At 42.9% G+C, this 27,219-nt stretch overlaps 3 protein-coding genes across 5 annotated transcripts in view; 2 read left to right on the top strand and 1 right to left on the bottom strand.

The window, feature by feature from the left end:
• rftn1b (raftlin, lipid raft linker 1b) overlaps positions 1-18,331 on the bottom strand; it is a 122,062-nt gene extending 103,731 nt beyond the window's left edge. For 2 of the 3 annotated variants that reach the window (XM_086217799.1, XM_086217801.1), the window contains exon 1: positions 2,930-3,440. The gene's annotated coding sequence lies outside the window, so the exon portion shown is untranslated. Of the gene's footprint in view, positions 1-2,929; positions 3,441-8,224; positions 8,392-17,183; positions 17,232-18,311 lie in introns of those variants that run through there. The other variant, XM_086217800.1, reaches the window with a different exon arrangement.
• Positions 12,735-16,892, top strand: LOC147252894 (cysteine-rich venom protein ophanin). The gene is made up of 6 exons (XM_086217074.1): positions 12,735-12,807; positions 13,962-14,052; positions 14,386-14,528; positions 15,497-15,585; positions 15,856-15,938; positions 16,047-16,892. Exons 1-6 carry the CDS (start codon positions 12,796-12,798, stop codon positions 16,181-16,183), a joined length of 555 nt encoding a protein of 184 aa, XP_086073200.1. The 5' UTR covers positions 12,735-12,795; the 3' UTR covers positions 16,184-16,892.
• A 247-nt stretch (positions 18,332-18,578) lies between the features above and the next one.
• The window catches only part of plcl2 (phospholipase C like 2), a 34,372-nt gene continuing 25,731 nt past the window's right edge, over positions 18,579-27,219 (top strand). Inside the window, exons 1-2 of the mRNA XM_086217798.1 lie at positions 18,579-18,829; positions 19,187-19,662. Of these exons, the coding sequence (XP_086073924.1) occupies positions 19,426-19,662 (237 nt within the window). The 5' untranslated portion in view covers positions 18,579-18,829; positions 19,187-19,425. The remainder of the gene's footprint in view (positions 18,830-19,186; positions 19,663-27,219) is intronic.

Here is a 27,219-nt window from a genome sequence, read left to right as displayed (position 1 = left end):
GGTTTCATTCATCATGTGATCTCCTTCGGTGTCGCCTCCCTATCACCTGATGCACCATGGCTTGTTTCAGAGAACCATCTGAGAACATCCATCCATTTTCTGTACCGCTTATCTGTTAAGGGTTGCGGGGGGGCTGGAGCCTGTCCCAGCTGTCACTGGGTGAGAGGCGGGGTTCACCCTGGATGGATCGCCAGACCGTCAAAGGGCCATCAGGAGCAATCAGGGGTTCAGTGTCTTGCTCAGGGAAACTTTGACATCGTCACTGGGGGGAAGTGAGGATCGAACCAGCAACGCTTCGGTTGCTAGACGGCCACTCTACATCTAAGCCGTACAACCCCCATCTGGGAAGTCGCTCACAGACACTGTTTGGAAAAAGGCAGAACAACAACGTCATGGCAGGTGATCGGATCAACCATCACAGCCTAACTCAAAGAAATGAAGTGGAAGCCGCCTGTTCCACAGCGCGGCGGCTCAGTTGCCAAAGAGCTGCCAACGCTGCTTTGAGTGAACGTTCACTAACCCGCGCTGGCGCACCCGTGACACGAGACGGGTTGCTTTCTCAAGTCGTTGTGATTTGACAAAACCCAGCTGCGTCACAAGGGGTAACCCTGCCCATCAGTCTCGTTCAAAGTCTGATCCAACCACCCTTGGCTCAGGTTGTGCCCAACCTGCCACCACGCGCCTATCATGCTAGCAGCCACACAGCAGAGGACTCGGTTACCAACAGCGAGTGTGCCGGCACACTCAACAGGCTGGACATTAAAAAGAAAGAAAAAAAAAAGATCTGTTCTGAATGATTTGTTTGTTCTTTCCCGCCCTGGTTGGCACTTTTCCCCCGCTGAAATAAGCCAAAGGTTAGAATATGTAATTTTCAAACCATTAGCAGCTGATGGTTTCAAGTCTTTTAATGCAATACCCACATCCTCCTATACATTAATACTCATGGCTTTAATCACTCCTCCTCATTCGTTCGGCAGCACCATTATATTTAGACGACACTGAGATGTGAGTGTGTGTGAGTGTGTGTGCGCGCCTGCATGCATGCGTGAGGCTTCACATGAGTAAGACGGATCAAGTGACTATCTTCCAAAATTACAATTTTTAATACACAATCCCCTCTCTGTTATTATCCCTCTGCCACATTAGCAAGGAAAGAGGAAATTTAGTACAAAAAAGACTTTTGAAGTGACTCAAACTGCTTTGAGCTTCATATTAAATGCATTTTTCCAGAGAGGGAAGGCCACAGATTTTGCCTTTCATGGTTAGAAGTGATCACGCCATGTTCAATGAGACCAGGAGGAAGGATTTTAACGACAAATGTGAGAATTGCTTTAAGACAGACAAGGAATCAAGCCTCGAATTGAGATTTTGTTCCTGATGTCCGAAACCTCGCAGGATCAAACCCGTCTGTTTTTCTTTCTCTTTTTTTGGCTTACAACTCATTTATAAAGCATGAATGCATCATTTATTGATAAAGCTATTTGTTGGAACATAAATCCATTATAAAGGAAGCCTCAGAGATCAATATTCCTGCAGGCTGCACAGGTCTCATCCCACTGGGATTTTGGGGCGAGAGGCGTTTAGAAAGAAAAGCAGAACTAGTTGGGTTCTTCAGAAAAATATTTTGGGGGTTTTCCAAATTTTGTTGACTCAACTATTAACGCTAACGATGACTTCACCTTTTGCCCCGTGTAATTGTTCCTGTTTCAACATGACACTGAAGCACAGCAAAGCGCCAACCACAATCACTTCCACATTTTTAACAGGCGACTTACAGAGTAGCCAACGCATGATGCAGCCGCCAGGAATTTCTGCAGGGAGGCATTTCCCTCTGTTTGTGCATGTTTTACACATAATGCTACATTTATCCTTTGATACACACACTTAACGCAGAGCGGGTTACTTCTCCCAGCACATGTGGGTTTTGTTTTTTTTATTGCTCTCCTCAGTTAATTTGTGTGTTTTGATTTGTTTGTATCTCTTGTTACCTGTGTGTTTGTCCATCTTTGTGTGTGTCTGGCTAGGAGCCTGTGTGTATGCCCTCCTCTGAACTGAATGTATGCTGGGTTCTTCTTAGCAATGATGTTTCTGTGCGCTTATCTAAATGGTTTCCGTGTGTGTGTGTGTGTGTGTGTGTGTGTGAGTGAGTGAGTGAGTGAGTGAGAGAGAGAGAGAGAGAGAGAGAGAGAGAGAGCCTGAAACAGAGAACTCCTGACCCACCAACACTGTAGAGCTAACGCACCCCGATGCTCAACAACCCACCAGCTGGAACTAATTAACAGCAGTTCAGCCAGATTGAGCACTCTCACACTCACTCTCTCTCTCTCTCTCTCTCACACACACACGCACAGACTCAAGCCCTTTCCCACTTGTGCCCCCCCCCCCCTCCCCACACCACCACCACCCTTCCCTCACCTCCTGACATCCCTCAACTTGTTTTTCCCTTCAACCTCCTCCTCCTCCGATACACTCACGCATGCTTGGGTAAACTCCTGAACCACAGAACATGAACCTGAGCATGTAAACATCCACATGTTATGGAAGATCTATGAAGAGCACAAACACAACTGCACAAAAAAACAGCTACACACACACACACACACCCACACACACACATGAAATGGTGCACGCCGAGCACATCTTGAATCACTGACAGGGTTCGCAGCCCGTGATTGGACCCAGGTAGACATTTTTGGCATTCTCAGCTCCGCTCGGTACCATCCATCACGCGTGTGACTTCAAACAGCCAGACTGACTGATGTGAGCGGACGGAGTTTGCGTGAGCGAGCGTGTGCCGACTTGGATTCAGCCTCGACACGCAGCTCAGAGGCGAAAACTTGTGGCTTAAGGCATTTTCGACTGAACCAACTCCGATGAATCAGACGCGAGCAGGGCGCCCGTGTGGAAGTTCCCATTCATAAACACTCACCTCTCTCTGAATCTGGGGGGGGGCAAAGTTCACTGCTCGGACGCAAAGGCAGCAACTGGACAGGAGCCTGCTGCAGACGAGAAGAGCATTCTACTCAGAGGAGGAGGTGGAGGACGGGTTCCGATGAGAAGCTTGAGTGGATGGAAGCAAATCACAATCCTCCGGCAGTGGGTCTGCGGGCTCCAGGGCAGCGGCAGCGGCAGCGGCAGCTCCAGCGGTGTGCTTCGTCTCTCCCGCAGCTCAAACACACTTGTACGCTCGGTGCGTTTAGGTTATACTCACAGCATGACTCTATACTGACGGCTCTGCAAGCTCAGGGAAACCACATCCTGTCACATATTTACCTCCTCCCCCTGTTACTCTCTCTCTCTTTCTCTCTCTCTTGTGATTGTCTGAGGCAACTGAGTGCTCTGACCCAGCGTCTGTTCAGAGCAGCCTCTCTGCCTCACTGTCTCCGGCAGCTGCGCCAGTTCCAGGCGACTGACTGAAGAATCCATCTGAGGAGACGGGAGGGTGCAACGGGGGGGGGGGGGGGGGGGGGGGGCGGTGATACCAGAGGTGGGGAGGGGGCTTCACTGACTGGGAAACACCGGAGTGAGACGGAGAGAGGTGGAGAAAGGGGCTGGTTGAGTGTTGCTCAGGGAGTGGAGAGGGAGAAACAGTGATCAATAGTTTGTTTGAGACAAAAAAAATGGAGAGAAATTGACAGGAAGAAATGAACCTGTCAAGGTTGTCGATACCTGAGCACATTCACACAAGCACCGGAGGGGAATGGCTGGTGTTTGGAGAGCTGGTGATAAAACGGTAATGGGTTGTTTAGTGGAATAAGTGCGTGTGTGTGTGTGTGTGTGTGTGTGTGTGTGTGTGTGTGTGTGTGTGTGTGTGTGTGTGATCCCCCAATGCTACACAACTCTGTAGTACTTATGCATATTTAATACATCCAGGTCAAGACCCCCTCTAGCTCAATATTTATTATTGAAGCCAGCTTGTATGAGGGACCACCCCCTCCGGATAAACAGCAGGTTTGTGATTAATAAACTGTGATTTCCAACAACTTCAAACAATTATTTCAAGAACAACAACAACAACAACAACAACAGATCCTTGTTGGTGTGGTAGATCCTCACTGGCAGTGAAACAATCAGCCTCATTGTCAACATCAGGGAGGAAGTTCCCTCATCAGCCTGTGCGCACCACCAACACTACGGAAAAGGTTCAAAACTACACAACAGCTGTGGGTCGGAGTCTTCAGGTTTTCCATCCATTCCTCCATCATTCTGCCATCATTCCTCCATCCATTCCTCCATCATTCCTCCATCCATTCCTCCATCATTCCTCCATCCATTCCTCCATCATTCCTCCATCCATTCCTCCATCATTCCTCCATCCATTCCTCCATCATTCCTCCATCATTCCTCCATCCATTCCTCCATCATTCCTCCATCCATTCCTCCATCATTCCTCCATCCATTCCTCCATCATTCCTCCATCCATTCCTCCATATCCATTCAGGATATGTCTTTAAATTTGGCACAATCCATCCACTGGAACTCAGAGGTGAACTGCAAAGGTTTCTGTGCACAAATGTCCAGGTCACCTCACATCAACGTGGTTTCTCCCAAATGTTTTGAGGGATTTTCTTAAATTTTGGCACAAACATTCATCTCCTCTTAAGAATAACCTTAAAAGACTTCGGTGGTCAAAGGTCAAGGTCACTGTGACACGTGTGAAGGTGTACGGCCACATTGAATTTCTAGTTCACGTCATTTGGAGGCGGAAGCCCCTGTCTTTCTTGCTACGAGATACAGTATCGCTTTTAAAAAAACTGCTACGTTGAGCGTGAACCACACCGAGGATGCATGACATCAACATCCCCACAACCAGCGTCTTTTTGTCTTCTGTTTTCGGCGTGTTGTTGTTCACGCCCACTTGTTTGCGAGTGCAGTTTTTTTAAGACCACTAGATGGGAGAAACGGGTGTTCAACAACTACAAGTGACAGCTAAAATTCTGTTGTGGAGAAAAGCAGCTTTTTTTATTCGCCATGCTAGTCATTCCCTCCATTAATGTGATAAATGTGTCTGTCTTATGTTCAGTCATGCACATAACTTAAGTTAGTGTTCTGTATCTGCAAAAATACCCTTGCAAATTAATAAAGTTCTTTAAAGTCTTCTTAAATTCTCCTCCGGAAGAAAAAAAAACAAAACAACAACTGTTCTTTGACAAATATTCTGAGCTTTCATCAAATATCTACTGCTTTACATTTCCTGCGATCTGTTTTGGCAACCAAAAGTCCTTGGATGTGGTTTAGCGTGAACCAAATCAAAAGAAATGCAAATGCAAAAGCAAAAAAAAAAACCTAATTAATGAGCTGAGAAAGAAAAAGCCAACCCAAAAACAAGAGAGACAAAGGGTAGCTCGCTTTTTGATGAGTAGTCGTAATTAGCCTGCTGATGAAGAGCTCTACCTACTGTAATTAGACTTGTCCCTGATCGTGACATTCTGCCTCTCTGAAAGTCATTTCTAGCCTATTAAGGGATTCACTTGGTCATTCGTCGGGGTTACACCTTTTTTTTTCAAGGCGAGCCCGCTGAGTCCTGGACTCCGGGGCCTCAAATTAATGATATGTCTCCCTTAAAGATGGAGATTTCTTCCCTCCGTTTGCTGTCACGCCAGGATCTCCCTCAGACTTTCATCTTCCTTCCTGAAAGTGTGAGCAGACACTCAAGTCTCGATCCAGGCAAATATACATCTGCTTTTTGGTCACCTTCACATGAAAGAAGGGCTCAGTGCTGGTCAGGGAAATGGGCTGAGAAAACCCCTAAGACTGAGGTATGAATAACAGAACAAAAGAATGTAAAACTGTTAACACTGGGTGGATGCTTGACTGGTTTTCCTGCTCTTTAAACTGAAAGAGTGAATAATACTAGCCATCATAGACAAAACAAAACCCCAAAAACTCCCAGAAATATAAAAAGGGAAACGTGCCATTCAGATGATGTCGTCCTCAGATGTTTCGCCTCATTGGAATTATTCTTTAGGTGCTAATTAGACGTGTTTAATGTCCTGTGACAAACTTGACCTCCTCACAACACTTTGGATGCTCTAATTGTCTTTTTGCCGCTCGTCCCAGTAGAGTAAACTGTGGAGCAACCGAAATGGGACAAATAATGCGAAATGAGTCACACGGACGGGTAGCCAAGCGGTGTGTGTGTGTGTGTGTGTGTGTGTGTGTGTGTGTGTGTGTGTGTGTGTGTGTGTGTGTGTGTGTGTGTGTGTGTACGAGCTGGTGTTTGTGAAAGCATGGGGAACAGCTGAGGACACACAGTTGATGAGATGTGATGAAATACATATCACTGATGTATAAACGAGTCCTCGTTTTGCATTTGTCATCTCTTATTCTATCACATTTAAAGGCTCTAGTGAACTGAGCCGCTATGGTATGACTCAGGAGCTGTGTTTGGAGATGTGACAGTGCCCCCTAGTGCTAATAAGGAAAATTAGCTGTGCAGCTCCAATGTAGCGGGAGAAGAACATGAAAAAGAAACTGCCCTGTATTCTTTAAATGCAGTATTGTACATATTTCTCGCTTGGTGTGTGCTATGTACATATTACCTTTAGGCCTGCTAATATTAATATTCATAATCTAATAACTATTCAGGTTTACATCCATATGTGCCATGTCTCTGTGGAGCACGGATGAAAGAAGCCTTTGGGCGAGCTCTGGTGCATCTACAGCAATGTTTATTAAAGAGGCAATTTCTCCCCGTGGAAGGAAAGAACGTTGAACACCGAAGCAGCGGAGCCTCAGATAATCTCGAGTCCTACAGCACACAAGATAACGACACACTGACGCCTACATTTCCAGTTGTTTTGTTCGACTCAAATATCACAGCTTTCTGCTATTTGACGTGTGTGCAACTTCTTTAAAGAAGTAAAGTAAAGCTTTTGTGGCTTACTATTTGCCCACTTTTTATTTGGGTAAATACTTCTTTTTTTTTTAAGAGAGAGCGAGTCATGTGATTATTTGTGGAATTATGTTATTAACAATTAATCTTGTCATACAACAGGCCTCATTCATGAAATGTTCTTGTGCAAAAATGTGACCTTAGGACCTTTTGTCGTCCTCACTTCATTCGTACGGACAGGAATCAAAGCCTGATGGCTATTTGTTACTCCTTGGTTCTGACATCTATTGTAATGCAAGTCTTGTGTGTTAAGAACACATTTGTGCCTGAGAGCATTTGATGAATCGGGCCGATCGTTGTTGTTTACATACGCTACAAAAGTTCGTTTGCTGTTTAAAATGTAATTACTCCTTACGGAATGCCTTCAGATGCCTTTGTTTGCGTTTTAATGGAAGCCTCCAGCTGCACAGACTCAGGTGCAGTGAGCACTGAGTATTTTTCTTTTTCTCTCCCAAAGCTTATTCTCAAACAGGTGTGACCAAAGTGAGATTGCCAACAAAAGATTTTCACCTTTCTCATACAATTTTCCAGAGAGCCACGCTGCATTAGGCTCTCCCTTCTCCAGCCAAGAGGAACGCCTGCGGCTGCACTGAGGGGCTTTTCTGTAATGACTACCATTACTTCAAATGGTGCACCTTCAATCTTAACTCGGGGGAAGCAAAGCTAAGAAAAGCATATCTGGATACATTCAGCTCCATCGGCGCAGGAAGGCTTGCACCCATCATCACATGGCACATTTGCAGAAAACGAACTGGTTTGCATTTCTCTTCGTGCGGCTACATTATTATCGATACGAAGGTGGCTTCATCGTCTTGTCAGATTCCTCGTGATTTAAAACGACATCACCTCTTCTTCGACTTCTTCTCCTCACTAATTGTGACGTCCCAGAGAAAACTGAGATCCGACTTAATGACTCTCTGCATGTTCTTTGACATACAGATCATTCCGAATGTTCCGCTAACCTCCTTGTCTGCTCGGAGGAGAGACGTAAATGAGAAAACCAGAGCTCCGTTTGTGGAGGCCTCAGCCGCGTCACCGACAGTGGGGGAAGCGTCAGTTGATGAATCCTGAATAACTGGAAAATGTCAAATGTCATGGATGCTGTTGCACCTTTTGAAACTAAGACGAGCCCCAGCAGCCAGAAACACAACTCATGCACTCATTTAAATGCACTCCTCTGTCATTTTAAAGTCTTCATATCTTGCTTTTCCTCTGTTTTAAGATCATCTTAATGTCATTTTTTCTTCATGTATTTCTTTGTAAAGCACTCTGAGCTGCCCTGTGTATGAATAGCGCCTATACAAATAGACTGGCCTTGTCTTCTCTCACCTCTTTTTTCAGTTCATTGGTTTGGTCTCACGGCCCGTAACCTGATCGTCACGGTTCGGCCTCAGCTCTCTCGCCATCGCCAGTGTTTCTGTGCATAGGTCCGGCGAAAATAGAGACTTTCAGCGGCGTGGAGGGACCCAGATGACGTTCCCATCGGGAGTGGGAGACTAAATCAGAGGAAAGCAAAGATTGAACAATCATCAGGTGGATAGCATGAATCCGAGTGCCACTGATGTGCTGCGTCTGCTAGCCCACTGGTGACTGTTTGCTCCATATCAGCTTCATTAATTAACTAACATCATCAGTGCTGCGTTTACAGCTTGTAGCATCGCCCCCGGTAACAAAATGTGTTCGTTACTTGGATTTGTTTTGTTTGTTTGTTTGTTCTTGACTAAATTCACAATGCCATCAAAAATGTACCGGAGTGTTCAGCAGCTTGCAATGTTTACAGAATGTTGTAGTCGTGAGACAATGTTCTTTATGATCCTGAGCATCACTGCATGTCTAAATGATTCCCATTCGCCTGCTCAAAAAAAAGAACAAAAACAAGAATGTAACCTACTTTGATGGAATAAAAAAGCAAGAAAGCAAATCCTGGTTCCAAGAGAAGACGTGAGCACGCGCACGCTCAAGTACAACTCGTCTTTGAGCCGCGGCACTGTTTGACTACACAAATTGTACTGCCCAATTAACAAATACCACAATAATGCATTAGGTAGAGAGGCGATAGCAGAAAAATGCTTGTGATGCATTAGCATCCATGATCAAGAATCAACAGTGGGGAAGGTGTAGTGTTCTAAGCACGCAAGGTCACCGCGAAGATCAAATCCTGCAGTCTCTGCACAAAGCTTCTTATGTCAGCAATGCCAGCTCTCATTTTTACTTTACAGATAAAATATTCAACACATGAATGAAATCAATAATAAATGAATGTACTGGATATACATGAATTCTACACATTCGTTCAACATCGTGTCACACAATAACGGTCACCTCATCAATGTCATTTTCTTCTTTCACATCCATGTTTTGCTCTTTTATTTGTAAGAATGCATTTTTAGCTAAAGGACCCACATTCTTCCCATATTATCCACGTGGGAGCTCGAGGGTTGGATATCAGTCCGAACCCTTTGATACCAGAACTTTTATTCAATACTTTGAGTTCTAGTTTTCAAAACCATTGCATTAATTAACATATTTTGTCACAAAACTTTGGTTTTATTTTCCAGTTCTTTGGAATTTTCACACACTCCAAACGATTATTTAACATGAAAATATAAACCAGATCTGGTTTCACTTGTTTCAGCTCTTTGGACCTACGATTCAAGGTCGAGTTTTTCTACACAAAGCAGTTTTAAGACATGGAAAAGAAGAAGAAGAAGAAGAAGAAGAAGAAAAAGCTTGGATATTCACTCGGTAGTACTGAAGCAGTTCTGTCAGTGCCATAAAAGTGCTGTAGTTTTTTACGCAGCCTGGAGAGCAGAACACAAACACAACATACAGAATATCATTGCCGTGATTTGTGACACGGACTAAATGAAAGCACTGTAGACCGTCTGTTGTTGCTAGGAGACAACTGAGAGTGAACATAAATGCATGCACTCAACCCATGATTGCTTAAAAAAAAAAAGAGTTTTCCTTGTAAAGAATGAGCCAATGATGTAAACTGGCCTCAAGTGTGGCAGCGTGGCTCGGAGGTCGAGGGGGCCGTCTAGCAACCGCAGGGTCGCTGGTTCGATCCTCACTTCCCCCCGATCACCATGTCCAAGTGTCCTTGAGGAAGATACTGAACCCCTGATTGCTCCTGATGGCCCTGCGATGGACTGGTGACCCGCCCAGGGTGAACCCCGCCTCTCACCCAATGTCAGCTGGGACAGGCTCCAGCCAGCCCTGCGACCCTTAACAGATAAGCAGTGTAGAAAATGGATGGATGGATGGATGGATGGATAAATGGATGGGCCTCCCTCAAGTGTACTAATTCATAAGAAAGTGTAATGAATCAAGAAATCCCATCATCATACTCGTTCATTTCCTATTACTTTTCTAAATAACCTTCCCAAACTTCATTCTTTTCCTGGATTATACAACAGATATGTTTTGGCATATTTCACCTCCAAGTGGTCCTTCAATCCATTTACACACCTAACTTTTATTTATCTTTACAATTTAAACTTTTCTGTCTATGCAAGTACATCATGAAGCCACAAGGACTGAACAATTCATCCATAACTCCCTGTCAGTGGCTCTCCTTTGAATACAAAGATTTATCAGTGCTGCATGATTGACTTTATTTGTCGAGCAACCATTTTGTGAAGCCGTGGATACTGATGAATAATGCAGCTGCAGGGGAAGGTGCTGTATCTGAATAATGAGCTGGATCTATAAAAAGGAGGGAGAGGGAAGTGTCAACGCACATCCGCCTCCTGAGGACCTGGGAGCAGGTACGCCGCTTGGTCCAGAATTTGCCTTCACGCCAAGGCTTTTAATCTTCTCACAGAAACCTGTTTCATTACTCCAATCCAGCCATTTCTGCCTTTTTATTTAGAGGGCATTAGATTTCAAATTGAAAGATCAGCGCAGATAAAAAGGTAATCCAAAAATAGGCTTATGTCAAATGTGTCATACATTAAGAGAACTCTTGTTGTTGGTGTTGTTTTGTTCGCTTGGCAGGAAATAGCGGGAGTGTATTTTGCTGCACATACCAGCCTTTTTTTTTGAAAAACAACAACAACAAAACAAAATGTACTGTCAAGATACACATAAAATAACTTGGGTGTTTTCAGTCATTTAACTTAGTATTTATTGTTGTTATACACAGACATCTTCTCTGTTTTTTTGCTGGCAAAGATGTTTGCGGTCCTGATCGGCACCTTGACGCTGCATCAGGTGCACTCAGCCTGTGTTGTGGTTCGTATAAGAATTCTTATGGTTCCAACATTCTGGATAAAACAATATAAAATTGTATTTAAGGAAGCTGTAATACCCAAAATAATACATTTTTTTCTATTCTGTGACATTTTCCTCTAGTTTGTCAGAAAGAGCTGTTGTTTGTGTCACTGGAATTGGTGTAATTATTTAACCCATTAATGACTGATGCTTATCTTTTGTTACGGGAAAATGCCCCCCCCCCCCCCCATTAGTCCTAAATAAGGATTCACAAGATTGGAAATATCAGCTATGATGATATTCTACAAATGTTTTGACTGATATATTATAATATTACTATAACAATAGTACAACTACACTATGAATAGAACTATCAGCCCTCGGACCGTTAAGAAAATGATCTGCATCTGCCTTTATACCAATGAGAGGCTGATATTATTGCACATTCCTTGTGTTAATTATTGAAATTTACACCTGAATACCGCAAGTTATACTCACTTTTCCTTTAATTTGTCAGCCGTATGTGTTTATTATGGGTTTGAGAGACCAGATTGTGATGAGAAGAAGTTAAATGATGTTTTCATGTGGAGTTCATTCAATTTAAATATCATATAAGAAAGAAAATAGAAAAACAAAGTAAAGAAAGAAAAGTTAACTGATTAAGTTACAGAAACAATGCAGAAAAAGGAAACATCTCCATCTAATTTGCATCTGTGGTCTACTGATACGGGGATCTTTCTGTGTGGAGTCTGCATGTTCTCCCCGTGCCTGTGTGGGTTCTCTCTGGTACTCCGGCTTCCTCCCACCGTCCAAAGACATGCAATTTGCGGACTAGGCTGATTGGATTCTCTAAATTGACCGTAGGTATGAATGTTGGCCCTGCGATGGACTGGCGACCTGTCCAGGGTGAACCCCGCCTCTCGCCCGTAGATGCTGGGATAGGCTCCAGCCCCCCCGCGACCCTTCCTTGTAAGGAATAAGCGGAAGATGACGATGGATGGATGGTCTACTGATACAGCTTGCAAATTCTACTGTATTTTAGAGGGCTTGCTCCTTCCAGGCACCATGGTTCCATTGTAGAACTTAAATAAGTAACTGATGTGAGAATGTTACACCCTCTGATAGCCATTCATGCCTCATAGCAGTATGACTGATGGGAACTCGTTTCTTCTCATTTCCACATCCACTCTGCTGCGTGCTGTACGTTCGTGGTGCGTCCACAGCGAGGTAAGAGTTCTGCTGAATGCCTCAGGTGTGTTTACCTTTACAAAGACCTTTTCTATTTTCTAGCGTCAACTGTGAAACCGCACCAGTAAGCCTCCCAATGAGATTAGTGGATTTAGTGCAATCATTTGTGTGTTCCTTTGATATGTCAAGCCATTTATTGGTGATTAACCCAGCGTGGCTTTGTAGTCATATCATGCACATTAATCCACTAAAGTAAGTATCATTCTTCTTTATGGCTTTAATCTGATGTTTACCTACTGGTTTTAAAGTGTGCTGTGTGTGTGTGTGTGTGTGTGTGTGTGTGTGTGTGTGTGTGTGTGTGTGTGTGTGTGTGTGTGTGTGTGTGTGTGTGTGTGTGTGTGGCTGCAGGCATTTGCACAGAAAGCACAGTGGTTCAGGCTGAGATTGTTGACCGACACAATGAGTTCAGGAGAGCGGTTCAACCTACGGCCTCAGACATGCTGATAATGGTCAGTGCTGCTTTCTTCTTTCACAATAAAAATGTCAGGCAACATTTGCTAACCACTGAAAACAGTTGTTTGCGATAACTCATGGGAGAGAAACAAAAGAAACTATAAAATGGGAGAGGTCCTCTGCACATGGTGCCTGAAAATCATAAAACAACCCTGAGCAGCTTTTCTAAATCAGCTTGTTGGTGACCACCAGCTGAGTCAGCCTCAAACGTTGGTGTCTGGCGCCCATCTGAACTTTGGTACAGGCTCATTCCTCCGGTTCATTCTGGTCATCTGCACTTATCCACTACTCCCCCACCATCTCATATGATTCAGTACAGCAGCTGTGTCATAAACTCAGCCCTGGCAAAGATAACAATGTTGAAGTTGTCGTCTGCGGTGGTGTTGAAATGATCTGCCTAATACGGAACAGAGCTTCTAAGGCCTTGTTCGGTCTGCCAGCCCAAAACCACGTTGCATCCAAATTTTAGACAGTCTTGACAGCGTCAGGCTACATTAGCAGCATTTGAAAGTGGATCCAATATTACATTTGCAGTGTGATTCCCACAGATTCTGCAGGTTCTACAGGTGCATCTCCGTCCGGGTGCTCACAGAGGATATCAGAGTGTCTTAGAATCATTTCAGAGCTCGGGTGATCAAACGAATATGTCGTTAAAACTGAGTTGGCCGATCGTCACAGCACTGCATGGACAAACATGGAGGACAACGCAGATAACAAAAGTCTGTGGACAAACAGAGATACAAGCTGTCTGCAGGTGCTTTGACAGGACGCTTCCGTGCTGATAAAGATGGAGCCAAACCACTGGAAATGCATCACCATGTGTTGTAAATCTGCCAGTCATAATTAATGACATTTCTTATTTTCTTCTGCAAGAGTGAGATGTCTGAATATGTCATTCTTTTTTTTTTTGCCAAAAAGTAAAATTAAAGGAAGAAAGAAAGAAAGAAAGAGAAAAAGCTCCATTTACAATGGATTATGTGCAGTTTTGGCTTCAGGCTATATGGAAATCACACCATAAACATGAAAATCAATCCATCCTTCGTCTTTCAAGTGAGACAACAAATATTTACCAAAACAAACTAACAATGTTTCTGTCATTCTTCATGTCAGTGCAGAATTTATTCTAATTTTTTTCTTTCTTCCTGAACAGAACTACAGTGAGGAGGTGGCCATCAGCGCTCGGGCCTGGGTTGACAGATGCATTTTGGGTCACGGCCCACCCTCAACACGCATGCTCAAAGGTGTATATTTCTTCTTCATGGATCTCTGCCTTCTCTCCTGTTGCCTTGCTCTGTGTATGCCAGGATCTTCGCTAGAACATCAGAGGTCCAGTCAGTAACGTCCCCTGTGAGCTGAACAACCCTGTGATCGATGGTCCGGACCACAAGAACATGAGCTTATCTAGCGTCTTTTAATGACAAATGGCCCGGTGGGTCCCAGTATCGTGAAGGTTATTGTCACTGATGAGCCCTTTGGTGATTGTGTTCTATCAAAATAAGTTAATCGACGGTGACACGGAAACTGAACGGTGCAGAGGCTCTTTATCAGCGCTGCCTTTTGCCTCTCATAAGCAGGATATGAAATGGGGGAGAACCTGTTCTATTCGTCGAAGCCTTACCAGTGGACCGACGTCATCAATGCCTGGCACAGTGAGGTGGCCCACTACCAGTACCCCAATGGGTCCACCAACGGAAAAGCAACCGGCCACTACACTCAGGTAACATTCACCGACATTTTTAATCGACACTAAAACCAATGTATTTTTTTTAAGTTTCAATGGTTCACGTGACTGAATGTGACAGAAGTCCCTCATTGTGATGAACTTGGGGTTGCCTGACTCTGCGTTCCTGCGTCACTTTTTGATTTTTGTCATTTTAACTGCAGTATTTTACTGTCGTAGTTTAATTGCTCCCATGTAATCTAAAAAAAAAGTAATTCTACCCATGAATATTTTCTTTTTGCTCTCGAGGGAAAGGATTACAACTGGGGTTCATTATTTTTTTAGGATTATTTTTCAGTACATTATAGACACACGTTATTGATTTAGCACAGTGCTGTCAAACCAGAAAGACTTTATTTTTACACGGTCCGCAGGCTACACTTAGCACGGCGCGCTCACGTTAACAATGCATGCTAACAAGCTGCCCTGCAGACCTGTTGAGCGAGCTGGGAGGGATGAATGAGCGAGCGCTGTTCCAAAATACATTTTACCCACCAAATCATCTCTCACTGCGGCTCTGACAGTGCCGACATGGGGGTAGCAAATCCGTTTGTCCATTTCTGCGAGGTGACTTGCAGCTAATTAGCAGTCGTACTCTTCCACTTTACACGAAACAATGGAAAACAAATAAAAAAGCTAATTCATCTACAAATGGAAAGGGGTGTTTGCCAGCTATTAGCATGTTTACACACGTCAAAAACCCGCTCGCACTGTGTACACTACTTGTACAAAATGTTAACTGTTGTTTCAAGCTGTGAATGCAAAATTCTGGAAAGATATTAGTCCATGGATGTCAAAGGAAGTTATTAAAGTTTTGATCCAATGTAATGCTAAAGTAGCATGTAGCAAGTTGGGTGAAAAAGGTTGTCATCGCTAGTTGTGGGTGTGCAACTGAAGTTTCAAATTAAAGTGACAATTCAACTAATTACATTTGTTCTTGTTGTTGTTCTTGTTGTTCTTGTTAGGTGGTGTGGAACGGCTCCTACAGAGTTGGCTGTGCAATGACACTGTGCCCAGGCAACATCTACTATTATGGCTGCCATTACTACCGAGCGTATGTTCCCCGTAAACCCAGTAATGTGTAGCCAGGGCTGTACTCAACAGTTACTATCATTATCATTATTGATTCATCGGTCTACTATTTCATTCAACACAAAGAATACCGTAACAAAACAGTAAGGAATGTCAGTCCCAGCCTCCTTATAACCCTATGTGAATTCTTAAAATGTCTTCTTTTGTTCAACCAACCGTCTAAAACTCAAAGAAATTTAGTTCACCATCATGTGTGACAAGCTGGTGACTACAAACTGACACTGATTCACAGAGGGAACTTCAGAAGGTGGCCACCTTACAAGGCAGGACCCCCGTGTGCCTCTTGTCCCAATAACTGCGATGACAAGCTTTGCGGTCAGTACGACATCATAATAATCCCTGCATGGTAAATGCGATATTTCTCCATATTAAAAGGAAAGATTTTTTTTAAAAAAGTATTGCTTATTTTACTCTTGATTTCAGCAAACCCTTGTCCCTACATAAACAAGTACATCAACTGTCCAACCTTGAAAAAGACGACTGGATGTGGTCATAAGCTGGTGGAAGCCTGGTGTCCTGCCTCCTGCAAATGCACTGACGAAATCATTCCAATACACTGAACGAGAACATCCTCCGTCTCTCCTGTGCGCTCCAATAACACCTCACCGCGTGCACACTTTAATGGTTTGGAGAGCAACTGACAGTACGAAGTTTCCCGTCCGTGTAAAGATCAAGTCTGTTAAGAGAACCTGCTCTGGTACTGATTCGCTACAATAACAACAACAATTAATCTCCCATCGCGTGAGTTTTTAGAAATATTCCCAGTGTTGCAATCTACAGTTGGATTTCATTCATCCCCTTAGTAATTGTGCTTGAATTAACATCGCCGAGGGTTAAATCAGTGATTTAGTTTAATGTTGCAGGTTGGTCGGTTGCTGTGAAGCTCAACAGACGCTCCGTTCATATGAGATCATCAGTGCTGAATGATCCAAGTAAATGGTGGGAGTTCTGAGATTTTGAAAGGCTGGCATGCTCTGTCTGACAAAAAAAAAAAAAAAAAAAAGGCAGAATGTCCGCGGCCTTCCTGAGCAGCAGACGACACGGAGAACCTCCAGGTGAACGTTCCATTTTTAGTCTTAAGCACTCAGCATCAAGGCTCCACTACCCAGATTTAGAAGGAGGCCGTTTTAGTGCACAACAGGAGGCACTGGTGCCAGCTCAGCACTGAGCCAAAGCTATGAATGCGCGCACACACACACACACACACACACACACACACACACACACACACACACACACACACACACACACACACACACACACACACACACACACTTTCCAGTAATTCTACACTCAAAGAAGAAGAAGAAGAAAAAAAAAAAAAAGCATTTAGCATTTGTCTGTCCTGATAGGCGATGTGGTGGATGCACCTTCTTGATACGTGAACAATTAAACGTTCCAGGCTATCAAGTCAGTTAACGCGATAATTACAGGCATCAAAAATATATGGGGGGGGGGGGGGGTTCAAATAAACTTCAGAAAAGTGTTGATGTTGTTGTCATATAAATGGAGTGCAGTGAACCCTTGGTGACCAGCAGATGACTCTGTTGTACAACTCACCGCGTCTCCATCCTCTGTATCCAAGGCTCAGTTGTCTGCACCAGTGACCTGTGAATATAAAATGCATTAAATCATGTAGAAAAATGTCATGGCTCATCTCTCACTCTGAGGTTATTTTTTTAATATATACAGGCGGCTCCTGCATATGAGAAGGCTGGAGGAAACAACTCCATGCACTGCATGTTGTACAGCAGCGTGAATGATATGTCAACTCTCTTTGGTCGTCTTGAGCAACTGCTATCACCGTGTTTTAGTCGCACAGGATATGGTCAATTTTTTTTTTTTTTTTAACGAGCATAAAATCACTGGTGTGTTTTACTTCACCAGAGATTTGTCCATCAACTACTTGTGCCGCCTACAAAAAAGAGGAAGGCCTGACAAACACTGTGACATCGGAAAAAGAAAAGTCACATGAGCCTTGAAAGCACATGAGACTTGTAGCAGGTTTTTTTTTGGGGGGGGGGGATTTAAATAACAATGGCAAAAACAGGATGTGCTGCAAGTGAAAAGAAGATAAATACTAAACATGTGAACGCACTGATATAATGACTTTGTGTCTGTATTTGCCTTGTTGACAACCACCGTCATCTAAAACGGCATTCAGTGATTGCAGTGTGCCAGTGTTTATCTGTCCGGGTAGTAGTTATTTGTTTTTGTTTTTTTTAATTTTTATGATTCTAATTTGCTATGCTGGCATAAAATATACACACATCAACAGAGACCGTCAGTATCCATAAGCAAAAACAAGAAGAAGAACAGTTCTATCATTAGCTCAGCCAAATAACTGTTTAAAAAAAATCTGTATTGCAGAATTTCCCGACTGGTGCATCTCAGTTCAAAAGTTTTCCTTTGTTGGGTTCATTACTTTAGAATTGATCTTTCACACTGGCCATTATGTAATAAGAGGCACAAAATCTCAGACTAGGTTTATACTGTTTTGAATTTGTTTTCTTCGTGTATTTTAAGCTGTTTTTTTGTGCCCCCCCCCCTTGATAAATTGTATTTACAGTTATGTTATATAAAATGGCTACTTTGAAACTGTAAAGTAAACGTGAATATAAAGAATGCCTAAAATACATCAACTGAAACGAAATTTGGCCAAATATGACTCAAACTGTATGGTTCTACCGGGTAATTAAGGTGTTCCTGGGCGTCACGTCCACTTGTTAAGTCGATACGTGAAAGCCGGAGGGGAAGGGGGCGTGTCTTAAATGTCAGTTGAAAAAAATAATAATTGCGTTTGATTGACAGCACACTCTGTCTTTGCCTGTCGCGCGTTCATGAGACCAAACACACAACAACTTAGTTGAGTGGAAATGAGTTCTCGGTGAGACGGTTGAGTGGGCAGCCCAACAGCAAGTCACGGCTGGAGGGTGGGGGGTAGGGGGGGGGGGGAGACCCATCGACTATCGACAGCCCCGGGCGGTGGAGAGAAATTGACCCCATTATCTGTTTCACTCGGTCGGGTTGAGTGGACTCGGGAGTCGGCCGCGTAAACTTCACTTAAACCCGGCTAACTAGCTAGCGAGTGAAGGGTTGCTAGCTTCGGCTAACAAGCTCCGCGAGGCATCCGACACCAGTCGCTCGGCTCTCCTCTGGAGCAACTTGAACGGATTTTCCCACGGAAAGACGAGGCAGTTCAGAAGGTAATTACATTGATTTAAGACTTTGTTACATCCCGCTAATTAATAGTTCACTAATAACTTACGGCGTCCGGGTCAGGTAAGGTAATTCTGTGGCGAAATTAACTTAAAGACAAAACGCCGCGGTGTTAAGTTAAGGAGTCCCTCACGTCGGCGTGTGTTTTGTCATGCTGCATTCATGATGACAACCCTCACCGACTGTACGTTAACGTCCGCCCTCGAAATGTGAGGAGGAAAAAAAAAGAAGAAGGGGGGGTTTCACGCCTCCTTCATATGGCTCTCCGCGATAGCTGCTACTACTGTGACTACCGATGTCATGTTTGCCCAACTATGCTAATCGGTGGTGGTTTCTCTCCGCAGAGCACAATGCACGGAGCACAGCTCGCCGTCCGTAGGAACCTGACAAATATGTGCGACGACCAGAGATGATGATGATGATGATGATGATGGTAGAAGAACAGGATTCCATGCAAATGTTCCCAGGCGAGAAGCCAGGCAGGAAATTGGAGTGAAGCTGAAGCATAAGGCTTTTCGCTACCCAGCAGCTTGCCGGCGTGTGTGTGTGCGCGCGCGCGCGCGTGTGTGTGCTCGGAGTGCCTATGGCGGAGTTTGGGGAGGACGGCAGCCTGCCTCCATTGAATCATGAGGATACGGCGGCCGTGCCCGGCGACGAGGCAGCTGGCAAGACGCATTGCGAAGTCTTGAATGGGGACTGTGGGATATTGGAGAATATGATCGGTTCAGGTTCTCTCGTCGCACCTTGCAGCCAAGGCGTGGTTGAAACAGTCGAATTGGACTCCAAATGTGAAATACCACGAAGGAGCAGCATTATCAAGGTAAGTTGCACGTTGGTGTTTAAAGTCTGCCATTCATTCCAGCGAGCTAGCCTGCACATCTGCACTGCTGTTGGAAGTTACCCTGCCTTCTCTCCCCTCCCTCTTAATTACATCGTTGTCTGTCCTTTATTTATGTGTTTCTTAGTCATCTTTTTCTGTGGAAGTATTGCACACAACAGTCTGATTAAATAGGGGTTTTTTTCTTCCACAATACAGGCTAGTTACGGGTTCAGCAGCACACCCTGTACTTTGACTAAATCAGATTCATAGAGTTTATTCTCTTACGTCCTCTTGAATGGCAGTTATCTGGCTGTCCATACAAGATGCAATGGGCATTGTGTCCATAAGTGTTAATGGAGTATCCAGGAAGTACATTGTAATGTCTGCATTACTAAAATAATTATGTTCGTATCCACTCAGAGGTTGAGTGGCCGTCTAGCAACCGAAGGGTTGCTGGTTCGATCCTCACTCCCCCCGGTCACCATGTCCAAGTTTCCATGAGCAAGATACTGAACCCCTAATTGCTCCTGATGGCCCTGCGACAGACTGGCGACCCGTCCAGGGTGAACTCCGCCTCTCGCCCAATGTCAACTGGGATAGGCTCCAGTCCCCCCTCACCCACCCACCCTTAACAGATAAGCGGTGTAGAAAAGGATGGATGGATATATACACTCAAACTAGGGAGAGGGTTCAGTATTTGTACTTATCTACCACCTTATTTGGCACATGACAGTATTACCCATGCAGTGTAATGCACATCTCTACCTACCATGAGGATAAACTGTCTTGAAGAGCTATTTATTTATTGCAATGGTCATTTTGCAGGCTGTCATTTTTTTTTTTTAAGTACTGTTTTTGAACTGCATTGGGGTGACCTGTCAAGTGTTCTTAATGTTTTTGTCATACATACTCATATAAATAAGTTGGGACAAAATATTAAGTGCACTTGTCAGCTGACTTAAGAAAGATAAATAGGCGAAGGTAAATGTGGATGAAGTGATCATAAACAGAAGTGCAGGCTGAATATTGCGCTTGAGAGAGAGCGAGCGCAAGAGAGAGCATACAGGGCTACTAAGTATTTTGCAGGTTCAAGTCATGAGTACTTACACAGATGAAAGAGTTTACATAGTGTTACAGCTGGTGGAGTGCTGAAAGTTTGGTCTTCTATGAATGTAGGTGGGTATAATACAATACGATATCTTGTTATGAGGTATTCTTAATATATTTGTTATGCCAATATTTTACAGCTTATTTGGCGGATAGCTGATATGATCTGTATAAAAACGGGTTTACTTGATATTTAAATTTTTGTGCATGCTGGAGAAAGGTATGCAAATGTGAGGAATTAGAAAATAGTAGCATCTTTCTTTATTTCTAAGACATTTGGAGAAGCCCATAAATCATATTCACCTCATTGTTTCTTCATCATCTGTGGTTTATTTGATGAGCAAAAAACAAAAGGCTTGAGAAAAACAGTTTTACTCCCCTGACCAATACAGATATATAGTAATAGTAACCAATATCAGCTGACACTGACATTACATGCTGATATTATCAGGCATCCATATCCATACTTTTTTTTTTTGGATGCCTTTTAAAACAGTTTATTTTAAACAAAATGACGTGCACAATCTTTTCACAGCATAATGTTCCCTTACTACTTTTCATATTTGGAAAATCTTTGGGGGGAACATAGGATGATGATAGTCAAAGCAATCTTGTTTCTTTAAAAAAAAAAAAAAATGTTAGGTGGCTTTGTAGTCGGAACCCCTGCATAAGATATTCTCGGCTGCTCAGTTGATCAAATCCATGCATGCAAACGACAACAGTGCAACGTAAGCAGATTAATGTGTAAGTGCTTAAAAAGTATTTTGCTTTGTGACCAGTTTGAAGCTTTGCATTTTATTTGACCTTTCTCATGGAGATGATGTCAGATAGTATTGCTTAAAATCTATCAAGGATGAGGAAATTTCCTCACATTGCATCAATGTACTGTATGTTGAAACACTACCCAACTATTTTTTTGTAGCTAATGGCAGAAAGCAAGTTTTGCCTGTTTCTTTAACGTTTTACTGAATGATTCACTCGTCTTGATATTGAACTGTTTGACTTGTGTGGGTTCCATTCATATGAGGAAGCTGTCAGGCTGCATCTCACTACAAGCATGAACACTGCTGGGTGGTTTCTATACTGGTGAAGCTGATAGTCAGAAGTAAATACCCGATTAATGTTTAAGGGTATTTGCAAGGTTTCCTTGTAAATAAACAAACTTGTGTTTGCATTACTCAACAAAACAACTTGTGTGCATCCTTGAGGCCCAGCAAGTGTTGAATGTATAATGCATTTTCAACCCTGCATTGTTTGTATCTGTTTACCAGCTGATGTGATAGCGCTGTTAGACGTAGGTGTCTGACCCCTGCTCAGCAGAGAGGAAGCACATTAAGGAAGTTTGACTGTTGTGTGCTGCTCTGTCAGACGGAAACCTGGGTTTGTCCTAGGTCACTCTGTTTACTTCGGTGGGTGTTGGGTGTCATTGTTTTCATTATATTCTCTGGAAGTGGGCAGGACTTGGTTGATTTCAGCAGGTCCAAAAACTGGAATCATTTTCCAAACATCTGTAATATATGTACGTAGTAGGGGCGTAACTGTATGCAAAGTCACAGCTTGGTGTCCTTTTGGTTCAGAAACAAAGCATTAACTTGCTTCTTCTTCTTCTTTTCAGGTGGATTAAAAAAGGATATACTCCACAAATCATATATATTTGAAATAATATCCTTATAATCAATCAGTTGTCTCAAAAGAGTTAAAACAATGATTATGCATCCATGAAAATCAACTGTGCTTGATGTTTGTCTGCAAAAAAAGGACAAGAATGTTTCAGGGAGTCAGTCTCCATCTATGTTTATATCTTTTTAATGATTTTTTATTTGTCTGTATGGGCAGCTGTGTTTTAGTACGTATGTGTGGAATGTTCAATGGACCGTTTTAGAAGCTGCACAGCAAATACAGTTGTGCAATGATGTGTGATGACAATAAAGGTATTCTATTTAACAGACCCCACATTCTGGACACATTTGTCCTCTGAGATGCTGTCTGCCTGGAGACAGATGGGGGTAATATTGACATTTCTGCCATGTAAGTTTCCTTGTCATCTCTCACTACCAATAGACCTGTCTCAGTTCCCTGGCCATTTGAGTGCAATTCATTTCAGTGTTACACCCACTCCTGTGAGCTATAGGGAATAGAGGACAAGCTTATTTGAATAAGTCAGCTGTCAGAATATATTTTTTTCTCACATCGCTCTTTTTCAAAAGATATGTCTTGCTTTAACCTGGAATTTGACAAGATGAGAGGCTGAAAAGTACTAACTACTTTGTTCCCTTCAGCGTTAATACCCTGTGAAGCAGTCCAGAAGTTTCCACATATTGGTTCAGTGCCAGGTTACCCATATGGAAAAGAAATTATTCTTAAATGCTCAATGACCTAATTGGAAGAAGTGCTACGTATATCAGAATACACAACTAAGGCCTTCACGACTGGGCTTAATGTGATCATTTAAATGCACAATGAGTCAGTTTGAAATCATTGAATTTTGTGGCATTTGCCCTGCAAGGCATTCACAGATGGATAAAGATCCAATGAGTCACAGTTGAGATGATAACATCCGATAAGTTGGAGCCATGCTTCATCTCAAGTTAGGTTGGTATTAAGAGAACAAGGACTCTTAACAAGGGTTGGATTCACTATCAAATTCGAATCACCAATGGACCACAGTGATCGCATTACAATGATTCATACACCAGAAAACCAAAAATAAACAGTCCTGTTCTTCTTTTACATTTCCCCATTGCATAGACTTGATTAAGTAAAGAGATCAAACTTTTTAGAATTGAAGCCATGTGAAAAATATATGCTGTTCTTGGATTGAAAAAGTCCAGATCTGGTTATGTAAACACTCATAGTTTTGTGCTTGTGTGATTGGAGAACTCAGAATTTCCTACTTGAAGGCGATCAAGCAAATCAGATAAGCAGCAAGCTGTGCCCTTGTCTACATGCCAATACGTTCTTCAAGGCAGTTGTTTTTGTTTCTGAATGCCTTGACTGATCGACTAAGATGGTAGATGTAAAGGGTTGGACCAGTGCTAGCAAGGCCTCGTGTTTCAGAGCCTGTGGTCCTTGTTAAAGTGCTTCTGTGAAACGATGAGAGGATGTGGTCAGGATGACACCGACCACATTCTCATAGTAACAGCTGTAATTCTGGCTGCTTAACAACAACTTGGCCTCTGTAACAGTTTTGGTATTTGCCGGATGATGGTTGTGTTGTGTTGATGTGTTGCTTAATTTAAAAAGTAACACCACTGCAGATCTTTTCATGTGATGGTTACTGAATCGTCACAGCTACACTCCACCCAAAAATCTACCCTCCGACTCACACCCTGGCAAGTTTTCAAGTGCCAATAAGGCTAAGACCTTCTCCATGCAGTTTCACTGTACAGACTTATGCTCAGTATACTTCAACAGACATATTTTTTTAATGTAGATATAAACTAAAGTGTATCCGGAGTGGGGAAGAAAAAAAAACATTTTTAGCTGTATGTTGTCAGAGGGATGCAAATTGAGCATACAGATTCACTGGGAAGACGATCATGTTGCAGTAGGCGTAAGAAGTATTTGTGGATGTTGGAACATGACTTTCAACTGACATATTTTCATGTTTGCCACAACCGCTGTGTACAACTTTTCAACGAAAGTTGAAACTAACTTTAGACAGTCATCTTTCAAACACTCACTGTGATACCCACTGTGGCACCACTTAAAATATACCATCATTTCCCAGAGCCTATTAGTTTTTAAATTTCGTTCACGTTCTTCTGTACTATTTAGAGAAGAGAGTAGACTGTTGCTGTATATCACAACTTTTCATGAAAACTTTTGCGAAGTCTGTTAAAACCGAAATATGAGGGCTTTGTATTTTGAAATCGGATCTTTGTACGCGCTTAGAAAATGTGTCATGCTGGTCCTCACTCTAGAGGATCATCAGGAGGATTTTGGCGCATGCTATGAAAAGCGAACACATCCACTCGTGGGACTGCATTTGTGCATTTGGAGCGCTTTCGCATGGATGGTTTTACTCTTCCAGGTGCTGTTTCTGTGCTTGCATCACATGTACTCTATGAACTTAAACACAATTTAAAAAAAAAAATTATTTGTGAGACAGAACAAGCCTGAGTAAATCAATGCACTGTGTGCAGCTGTACAAGGAAGTAAAATTTGACCTGTTCTTTGAAAGAAAAAATCAATATTGTTGTGTCCTGTCACAAACAAATCAATGTAGGGGAATCGCTGAAATATGACGTCTTTGATAGGTAAAATAGAAATCCTCCTATGGGAGAGAAGCATTTATTTACCCACTAAAGCCAGTGAGAGAAAACTGACCTGGAACTGTCACCAAGAATAAAACTTTATTTCCAGCTCACCTCCAGCTTGTGCTGCAAAATGTATTTCCTTGCTGATTTCCGTTTTTTTCTTGACATCTTTCAGGTGTGTGTGTGTGTGTGTGTGTGTGTGTGTGTGCGCGTGCGTGCGTGCGTGCGTGCGGGTGTGTGTGCACGCGCACACACACACACACACACACACACAGAGCTTACAGGTGCAAGATTATAATGGCGGTCCGTCTTTTTTTCGTATTTTTCTGAAGTCACATCATGCCAGTTTCTCAGAGTCCCTGGAATCATCCCTCTTAAATCTTTTAGTCTAATTGCCAAGTGTGTGTGGTCCTGCCTTTTTATTGTGTTGTGCTTCATATATAAAACATAGTTGTTACAGCTGGCATTATGTTAGCGGTCCACAATTTTAAAATGGGTTGAGATTTGATCCTCTAATATGCACCAGGCTGCTTTGTGATGCTAAACCACTCTCAACAGCCTGAATAATAGCTAAGCCGTTCACCAGCTCAGTCCAAACGGGCTCTGTCCAAGGTGTTATTAACTGTTTTCAACTGTCTTCACCAGGACGTTGTAACAATGCTGTACGTGGGTGGCCGCTGGCAGGCTAAATAATGACCCCATGATTACACTTAGTTTCTCACCTTCATTCTTCTTGATCAGAGGAACTTTCCATTGCTAAAAAAATAACACTTTTTTCAGTTTTGGTAGGAGAAGAAAACAAACAGCTTGTGATATCACCCAGTTAAAAGGGAGAACAATATGGTATTAATTATGCTCGACCAGCAGTGCTTTGAGTACAAGCTAGGTTTTCAATGGCAATAACCATAAAGTAAAATATCATTTGGTTAAAATGATTACCTCAAAACCTGCTCCAACTTGATTTGCCTGTAAGAACAAAATGTTTCTCCCTACAAACGAGCAATAATACATAGTTTTTGGCAATGGGGGGGGGGGGGGGGGCTTGCACTACAAGTTCATCAAAATAAGCTACACCCTCAAGTCCCATTTTTGAAACACCCTTTAACTTAACCTTTGCATGTTACTTGTAGCATAATGAATATATTAGTTACAGCTGCTGTAAGGTAACTGCAAACAGGGTCGTCATTTAATCGCATTTTATTGGTGTCACTGTTTATGTATTTGAAATCCAGACTGTTGCGGGAGATAGATTCCCTCTCTGAATTCAGATCTTGAATGGGGCTAAGAAGTGTCAGAAAAAAACAGAGCTAGCTTGAATAATATCATATCATACTCATCTTGGATTGGCTTTTACACTGAAGATGCTTTTTTGATTCTGTCACTAACTTCAGGGCCAGCAACCATTGATGGGATCTTGGCTTTGTTCTTGAAGAGGTTAGCGCATCACTGCTGCTGGGTGCATGTAGTGGAAACACTTGGTAGTGCTGCTATTAACTCTTATATCATCAGACATATCATCTTTCCGTCTACACTTTCCTTTAGTTTCTTTCCAACTTTCTCCAAAGGAGTTCTCCACTTAAAATGTTGTTTTCATTATTCATGAGAAAGTGCCCCTTAAATGTCATGTTAATGATCTCCTCATCTCCCCGCCATCATTTAGCTAAAATATACCAAGATCCTCATGTTGTTATGGTAGAGGCAATCTACCTTCCTATGCTTGAATGTAAACCCGATGCTGAAACTGTTACGAGTGGCAGTTGAAGTATATTTTGCAACATCCGTGTTGCAGGGTCCTGCAACACGGATGTTCTGCTCTGTCTTATTAAGTCATTGTAGTTGCATGCGATGATTATTAATGTCCCCGACCCTTCTCCTCAGTCTTTCATCGGCGCGGGTGTCACTGATTCAGGCAACATTTGCTCTAGATTCACCTGACGCTGGAAAATGTACGTGACACCCTGATCAGGATTACGGACATTAATTGATGTAGTCTAGGTTCCAAATACCGAGAGTCCTAGGGCTTCCTCCATTGTGGTCAACTATTGCTGTACAGAATGGCATAATTATTCAAAATATTGAAAAAGAAAGTGTCAAGCAAGAGCGACATTTGAGTGGAAAAACACAAAAACATCAAGTCCTTAAACATGTGGTCTGATTCGCAGCTCCTCTCAGCTAGGTTTAGATTAGCCGG

This window comes from Aulostomus chinensis, chromosome 11 (genome assembly GCF_037954235.1).
Source record: "Aulostomus chinensis isolate RoL2024-O1b breed Wild chromosome 11, RoL_Achi_v1.0, whole genome shotgun sequence".
In the NCBI taxonomy this organism is placed as follows: Eukaryota; Metazoa; Chordata; class Actinopteri; order Syngnathiformes; family Aulostomidae; genus Aulostomus; species Aulostomus chinensis.
The sequence above is the reverse complement of the archived record's forward strand: the minus strand, read 5'-3'. Positions and strand labels throughout refer to the sequence as shown.